We start from the raw sequence: 8867 nt of genomic DNA on the forward strand, positions 1-8867 counted from the left end.
GAAAGCTCATGCTCCTATACGTCTGTTAGTCTATAAGGTGCCACAGGACTCTTTGCTGCTTTTACAGATCCAGACTAACACGGCTACCCCTTTGATATAAAAATAATAGATGCTGCATAGACAAGTCTCTTATCAAGCTTCTCAACCATACATTATTTCACTCTGATTTGAATTACAGTACTACAGAAAAACAAATATAAGCCATCACTATGGCTTAGTTTATACTTAAAGTTTTGTCAGAATAGTTATGTTCATTAGCAGCATTAAAAAACCACACCTCTAATGAACACAGCTATGCTGGCAAAAGTCTAGCATAGATGCAGTTATACCAGCAAAAATGTTCTTTTAAGCTTAACAGAAAAAGCAGTCTTTTGGGCATACAAGCTGTCTCAACACTAGGAATGTTTCCCAGTATATCTATATCGACAAACACTTTCTAGTGTAGAGAAGGCCTATATCTGGCATTAGCCAACAGTGTAAAAGGACAATGTTAAGAGCTATGTGGAGTCATTGCATAGATAAAGGTTTACATTCATCACTGAAGAATTATCTATCACAGTACTTCCATGATAAATTTCTAAAAAGAATAGGCAAAAAAAAAAGGGGGGGGGGAGGAATTAATAAAGATAATTTCTTACACTCTTCACTGCTTATCTAGAGCTTTAATGACCAGAAAAAAATACATCCACGGTAATCTTACATTAAGGCAATGTCTACACTAGAAACATAAATCAACCTATGTTAGGTAGACTTATAACCCCCACAGTAATTACTGCAGTGGTTCATGTCCACAATACCCTCCTTCTCTCGGTTGTGCACATCCTGGCTGCCCGCAAGGCTTTTGGCTCCTGGCCACTGGGAGCCCAACAGCCCCTGAGCTCTCAACTCCCTGCCACCAAGAGCCCGGCTGCCCCCGGGCTCTCAGCTCCTGGCTGTGAGTTCTGACAGGGTGCCAGAAACCTCTGGGCAGCCACTGGGCTCCCCATCTCCCAGCTGGGCTGCACCCACTTGGCTCCCTGCTCCCAGCCAGGCTGCGCCTTGGGCTCCTCAGTCCCCACAGGGAGCCCAGCAGCTGCACCAAGGCTCCCGGGTCCCCGCCCAGACTCCAGGTGCTCCCCACCAGGAGCCCAGATGTGGCGGGGAGCCAAGAGCCCGGGGGGTGATGGGGTTGGGAAGCCGGGCTCCCAGCAGGGCAAGTGCAGTCCAGCTGTGAAAGGGGAGCCCGGGGGGCAGCCGGGCTCTGACTGGAGTTCCCCACCCACCCCAGTGACAGCCTAGCTTTCTTGTCAATTTCACAGCTTCAGCATGGAGCTACGAAATTGAATGACAGGCAACAGCCGATGTAAATAACAGTGTCTACACAGACACTGCGTCACCCTAACTACACCGACATTAGCGCTACGCCTCTAGTGGAGGTGGAGTTATTATGTCGGTATAACAGGGCACTTACATTGGCGAGAACAAGGCTGCCTTACGTCGACCTAACTGTGTGGTGTAGACCAAGCCTAAATCTGGTCATGAACTTTTGCCTCTAGCCTACAATGAGAGAGTGATAGAACAAAGAAAATTACACTGTATGAACAAACACCAGACTACCATATCCTAAAGTAGAAAAAATTAAGATACTAAAGATAAACAAGAAAAAAGCCTCTATGACTACACAGACCACACTGTAAGAAGAAATAAAAAATGGATTAACACACAGTAAAGGAAAGTAAGACGCTAGAAAATGAAACAGGTTAACTATGCTTCTTACAGAAAGAAAAAATTGATTCATTCATTTATCCTCAGCTTGCACAGACTTACAGGCATGCTTAAATTTATGCACTATGAGTAGTAGCCCCATTAAAATCAATGGGACACCGACCATTAGTAAATGTAAGCACATATATACATTTTAACAGTATTAGGGCCATTGCACAAGTAATTTAACAGGAAAGTTCAGTTAAGACTTCAGAAGATGATCAGTGCCAGAGATATTTTTATATTCAGTTCAATAAATAATGAAAGAACAGGTTTGAGGGAATGGGGAAAGAGAAAGGAAAATATAGTAGGTGTAATACACTCTTTTAAAAAAGTACAAAATGATTTTTTTCAGAACTAGCTTTGATGCACATATTGTTTGTCCTAAAGTCATCATTTGCCAATGGTTAAAAACAGTTTTATATGCACACATCTTATCATTACTGTTCTGGAGCAAGTAATATTTGAAAAAATTAGGCCCTGATCCTACGAAGACATGAACAGCCACATCAGTGGAACTCTTCATAGTGCATACATTAAGCATACATTAAGTTTTTGCAAGATCAGGGCGTTATGTGATAATTAAGCAAAGTTATTAATGATTATTGTATCCAACTGTTAGAATTACACTCAGGGTCAGGTCAATAGCGCAGGTCATTTTTAAATAGTGCCACTTTGACATCAGATACCTCAAATAATCATTACCGTTCTTCACTAGTTAATTCACATGCAGCAACTTTACTGGTTGTATGGCTGAAAGGTGGGGGGAAGGGAGGGAGGAGAAGAATGTGGAGGAATGTGGGAAGTGTTGGCATGGGAATAGATTCAATGTTCTAAACAATAAATGTGATGCTTTAGACCAGGGATCGGCAACCTTCGGCACGTGGCCCGCCAGGGTAACCACCCTGGCAGACCGGGCCGGTTTGTTTACCTGCCGCGTCCGCAGGTTCGGCCGATCGCGGCTCCCACTGGCCGCAGTTCACCGCTCCAGGCCAATGGGGGCGGCAGGAAGCGGCAGCCAGCACATCCCTTGGCCCACGCCACTTCCCGCAGCCCCATTGGCCTGGGACAGTGAAACGCACCAGTGGGAGCCGCGATCGGCCGAACCTGCGGACGCGACAGGTAAACAAACCGGCCTGGCCCACGAGGGTGCTTACCCTAGCGGGCCACGTGCCAAAGGTTGCCGATCCCTGCTTTAGACCATTTATAACTTGGTGGTGGACACAGAGTTACAAAACATTTCAAAATTCCTAGTTTACATTTCAATAATGTATTTCTGTATCACCATAAGGTAGTTGAATTTCTGCTAATTTAACGTTTATGAATATTTGTATCAAACTATTAATATTTTCTTTTACAGAACTACTTGTCTCTCTGTATCATCCCCCATCATACTACACAATGAAAAAATACTTAAGACATTCATAATCAAAGAGCTACATTGTGAGACAAATAAAAGGTGGGTTAGTAGCCTGTACGTTCAACAGAACAATGAACCAGTGAAGTCATCACTTATCTGTGTCAAAGAAAAAAAAAATCTCAAACATAACACATGCTCCTCACAAAACAATTCCCGATACTACTAACATATCTGCATAAGCAACTTAATAGTCTTACAATGCAATTTGTTTATGAATATTTTAGATTTACATTTACTAGAGCTCTACCAGTAGCATCTAATACAGACTGCTCAGCAGGAAGCATGCCATGCTGGCTCTACTACTCCATCCCCCACCTCCCTTCCAGTTTAGGACTTCACAATCCCATTTTTCTTTTATTCTCTTATTTTTCTTTTCATTTTCTGTTCTTGGCCTCGGTATCACAGTTTGTATGGTCAGCACTTGAGAAATTTCAGCGCAAGAGTCACTAGAAATTGGATGCAGAACCTTTGCCTCTAAGGCAAATTTATTGCTGAAAATAGAAAACAAAATTAAATTACTGGGATCTGCTACTGTTCAGTGATTCCACTTTTTCACAACAGAAACGGTTCCTAGAAATGCTAGGTTCCACCTAGAGGGTCAAAGAGTTCTACCACCTAGCTAGCCAAATACTATATGGGAGCTATTTCATGGTCTATCACCACCAGAACCATGTTAATTCAACACAGCCTCAGATGCTTTTCCTTCATGGTTATTTTTTAAAAAAATATTGGGGCTCACAAGTGTCATATGGCGAGACTACTTCCAATTAATTCATGTGATGATTTTGGCACCCGATTAAGGTTACACAAAATCATTGTAGTTATACATAAATACTTATCTCTGCAAATTTCCCTTGACAAGATTTTTTGTAATCCTTAAAACTGTAATCTGATATTTTCATATTTTAAATGTAGCATTCAACTGTTGTGAAATAAGAGACTACACTTTGTGAACAAAAATACATGTTTTTCAATCTGTTGGTTCTTCAGAGCAAATTAAAACTATCCCAGAAGCATGTTAATGGGCCTGAATGCTGGGTCCCCGCAGTATTATTGCTATGACAGGATCCTATATATAGCAAGTCAAATTGTTATTAAATGGGCACTTTCAAGGACTAAGGACAGGATTAAGATTTAACTCATCATAAAAATACCACACTTTTAAAAACTGCTCTACTGATCTTAGAAAAGTGTCATTTCTCCACAATAAGGACTCCAACACCGACAAAATCCTAACCTCTCTATTTTGCGACTCAAGAATAAACCAAGAATTAGAAGTTTTATGCAACTGCCTGTCCTACACTCTTCAATGTGTTCAGTATTTGTTAGAAGGCAAGGTAAGTACAAATTTTTGCTCACAGAAGTATTCCCAAATCAGAATACTTGTATATTTCCCAATACCCGATCCACTCATGAGAACTGACCAGATGGACAGCAATACAAGCATGTCCATGTATCCAACAAGCCACATATTAAATTAATCTCCTAAGGAAAACAGAGAAAGACTTCACTCCCAAACTGAAAAGGACAAAGTTAGTATGGATAATAATGTTTTGAAGTTTTCAAGAGAGGGGTTTTTTTTAATCTATTAACATAACTACCATACTGGGTCAGACCAATCGTCCATCGAGCCCAGTATCCAGTCTTAATGCAGGGCTGAATGATTCAGAGGGAATGACCAGAACAAGGCAATTATCAAATGATCCATCCCCAGTCATCCAGTCCCACCTTTTGGCAGTCACAGGTTTAGGGACATCCAGAACATAGGGTTGCATTCCTCACCATCTTGGCTAATAGCCATTGATGGATCTAACCTCCATGAACTTATCTAATTCTTTTCTGAACCCAGTTATACTTTTGGCTTTCATAACATCCCCTGACAATGAATTCTACAGGTTGACTGAGTGTTGTATGAAGTGGTACTTCATTTTGTTTGTTTAAAACCTGCTGCCTATTAATTTTATTGGGTGACCCCTGGTTTGTGTGTTATGTGAAAGAATAAGTAACATCTTTATTTGCTTTCTCTACACCTTTCATTATTTTACAGACCTCTATCATATCCCCCACCCCAGTCATCTCTTTTCTAAAATGAACAGTCTCCGTCTTTTTAATTTTAATCTCTCCTCACACAGAAGCTGTTCCATATCTCTGATCATTGTTGTTACCCTTCTCTGTACTTTTTCCAACTCTAATATATCTTTTTGGAGATGGGAACAACCAAAACTGCCTGCAATGTTCAAGTTGTGGGTGTACCATTGATTTATATAGTGATGCTATATTTTGTTTTATCATCTCTCTCCTAATGGTTCCTAACTTTCTGTCAGCTTTGACTGCCGCTGTACACTGAGCAGATGTTTTCAGAGAATTATCCACGATGACTTGAGTGATAACTAATGTGGACCCCATCATTTTGTATGTATAGTTGGGATTATATTTTCCAGTGTGCATTACTTTGCACTTATCAACCCAGTTTTGTGAGATCCCTTTGTAACTCTTTGCAGTCAGCTTTGGACTTAGCTATCTTGAGTAATTTTGTATCATCTGCAAACTTGGCCACCTCACTGTATTCCTGACAGTAACCCTTTATCTGCATACTGATGCTTAATAGGCAAGTACATTCTAATATTCATAACAAAAACACAAGTAATATATAGACCCGCCTGGAAAATATTTGTACTGGGTAGTGAGCCATGCAATTCAGACAGAAAACAAGACACAAAAACATTCTGTTTGTGAAATACTCATCCTTAAATGCACAAATGCCAGCTGAAGTGACTACGTTAGATTGTGAAGCAGATGACAAACTTTGTAAATGAACAATTACAGGCAAAGCTGACTAACTGAATGCATACTTGTGTCAACTGCAACTAAGTTATCTACATTATTGTGTGATTATGGTTTACAGTGAATGGGGAAAGGCACTCAGCACTAAGAGGGAAATCCTGCTTTCACTGAAGACAAGGGCACAACTCATCAATCTACATAAGGCTAGGATTGTTTTAAGTGAAATACTGTTGATCTTGGTTGCTGCCTGATGTCAAGGGGACCAGACACATGCATTACCTCACCTGCTTGACCTCAGATGAATTAAGCAATGGAGGCTCTTCCAGGAGGGCTCTATCTACAGTTTTGGGACAGATAAAGTATTATCATTATGGTTTGCTATAAGTTGATTTCATACTACACCTACCTAAGCAGAGATGTCACCAGCTTCCACTGTCACTGAGGCTACGTCTTCACTACAGGGGGGGGGTCGATTTAAGATACGCAAATTCAGCTACGCGAATAGCGTAGCTGAATTCGACGTATCGCAGCCGACTTACCCTGCTGTAGGGACAGTGGCAAAATCGACCTCTGCGGCTTCCTGTCGACGGCACTTACTCCCACCTTCGCTGGTGGAGTAAGAGCGTCGATTCGGGGATCGATTGTCGCGTCCCATAAATCGATCCCCGAGAGGTCGATTTCTACCCGCCGATTCAGGCGGGTAGTGTAGACCTAGCCTTACTCTTCTTTGGGTCAGATACAGTGTAATTATTGTCTATGCACCTTCCTTCACCTGCCAGGCTTTCCTGACATAAGCTGTACACTGCACTGGGTCACATAGTGTCAATCTGCATGCCTTGTGCTCAGTGGGCTTTGTTGGGTACTGAGAAGAAGAGAAGTATCAGCCCCAGTTTAGCTTAGGCTACCGAGTTGGGGCAGGGGGCAGTGAGGGGCTATAGCAGGTAATGGCCCTGCACTGGGCTACCAGGTGTGTGTGCTGGGGATGGGGTGTTACAGCAGGTAACAACCCCAGTGCCCCCTGCCCCAGCGAATGGTGCATGTGTGTATGGTAATGGGGGTTAGAGCGGGTAACAGCCCCTGCCCAGGGCGCGCGCGCGGTGGACACGGCAGTTATAGCGGGTAACAGCCCTGCCCCTGAGAAGCTGGTCACTTACCTGAGCCAGCACCGTCAGGAACCCACCGGGCGCTGCCCGTCCGCACCAGCCGCTGTAACCTGCTGCCAACGAGCCTCCTGCAAGTAGGGTGGCAGCTGCAGCCCACAGACCCGGACACCGCTGCTGGCTCCCGGGGGCCCGCAGCCCGGAGACGCTGCCCCTCAGGGAACGCCGGGCACCCGCAGCCAGCGCCGCTCTCCAGGCCGCCATCTTCCCGGAAGCAGCTACAGAACCAACGCAGAACTCAAACGGAGCCTTCTGCTACCGAGCCGGCCCTGACGGCCCAGAGCCGCGCTAGGGAGCATGCGCAATGGAGGAGTAAAGCCTCTGCCCTTACTTTGCCCTCAGTTCTACTAACCAAGCGCACAGAAGGACCCGGGGGGGTGGCGCAGGAATTCTCTCAGCATCCGTGCTAGGCTTGTGTGTGACTCCCCTCTCGTCCCTCCAGCCCGGTGTCTGTGCCTGCCCCACAGAGCCCACCTCTGCCCTGGAGCATGGAGTGTCCATCAAGTCACCCCCCACAACACAATGAAACAGAATAGTGCCAGGGAGCAACAAACAGGCAAAGGTTAACAGAATAATAAATAAAGAGCCAGGGTTCTTCACCCATACCGCACTGCTGGCCCCTGGGGGCCCACAGCCCAGAGACTCTGCCCCTGAGGGAATGCTGGGCACTCGCAGCCAGGGCCATTTTCCAGGCCACCATCTTCCTGGAACCAGCTACGGAGGCTGGGGCAATGCAGAAGTCAAACAGAGCCCTCCACTACTGGTCATCAGGGGGACGGAGGCACCCATCTGTCAGCCTGACATGGTGTCCTGGGAGGTATGGGCCTGTATCTGAGAGGTTATGGAGGGACTGTCAAGGATCATCCGGCCCTCTGACTACTACCCCATGTTACTCATCCCTGTGGGCACTAACGATACTGCGAGGTATGACCCTGAGCAGATCAGAAGTGACTACAGGGCTCCCTGGCTCCAGGAGTAATGGTGAAGGAGCTGGGGGAGTGGGTGGTGTTCTCTTCAATCCTTGCGGTCAAGGGTAGGAGACCAGGCAAAGACAGATGCATCCTGGAGGTCAATGACTGGCTGTGCAGATGGTGTCGCCAGGAGTGCTTCAGCTTCCTTGAACATAGGCATGGGCAGCGGGTATCATAGGCTGGGGAAGGCTGTGCCTTCCCAAATGGCCAGGTGTGGCCCCGCTCATGCTTTGCCCCCAGAGTCCCTCCTGCTTCCTGCTCTGGCCCACTCTTCCCAGTTCCCTTGTGCAGTGGCCCCGGCTTGGGCTGGGGCGGCTATTGGGGCCGCACGTGCCACCCTCCCTCCCAGCACTCTGGGGCTTTAGCCGTGCCGCCTGCCCACCCGGCAATCCAGGGCTGGGGAGGCTGGAGCCATGCCACCCACTTTCCGAGCACTCTGGGGCTGTGGAGGCTGGGGCCACGCCATGCCGCCCAGCACTCAGGGGCTGGGACCACGCCCTCCACCCTCCGAGGACTCTGGTGCTGGGGGTGGGGGTTGGGGCTGCACCAACCGCCCTCCTGGCACTTCAGGGATGGAGCCGCACCACCTGCACACCGGTACTCCAAGGCTGAGGAGCCTGGGGCCACGCCACACCACCCGCCACTTGGGGGTTGGGGAGGCTGGGGCCATGCCACCCACCCTCCCAGCAATCCAGGGCTGGGGCTGCGCCACTCACCCACCTGGCACTCCGGGGCTAGCCTGGGGCAGGGGCTGGCAGCCATGGTGGGGGGCTCTGGACTGCGCCAGGG

The 8867-nt window shown here is 46.6% G+C and overlaps 1 protein-coding gene across 1 annotated transcript in view; it reads right to left on the minus strand.

The window, feature by feature from the left end:
• LOC113406796 (calcium uptake protein 2, mitochondrial-like) overlaps positions 1 to 7380 on the minus strand; it is a 254715-nt gene extending 247335 nt beyond the window's left edge. Inside the window, exon 1 of the mRNA XM_026653524.1 lies at positions 7102 to 7380. Coding sequence (XP_026509309.1) covers positions 7102 to 7311 — 210 coding nt within the window. The 5' untranslated portion in view covers positions 7312 to 7380. The remainder of the gene's footprint in view (positions 1 to 7101) is intronic.
• Between the last annotated feature and the right edge of the window lie 1487 nt (positions 7381 to 8867).

Source organism: Terrapene carolina, unplaced genomic scaffold (assembly GCF_002925995.2).
Source record: "Terrapene carolina triunguis isolate 2854851 unplaced genomic scaffold, T_m_triunguis-2.0 Scaffold139, whole genome shotgun sequence".
Classification (NCBI taxonomy): Eukaryota; Metazoa; Chordata; order Testudines; family Emydidae; genus Terrapene; species Terrapene triunguis.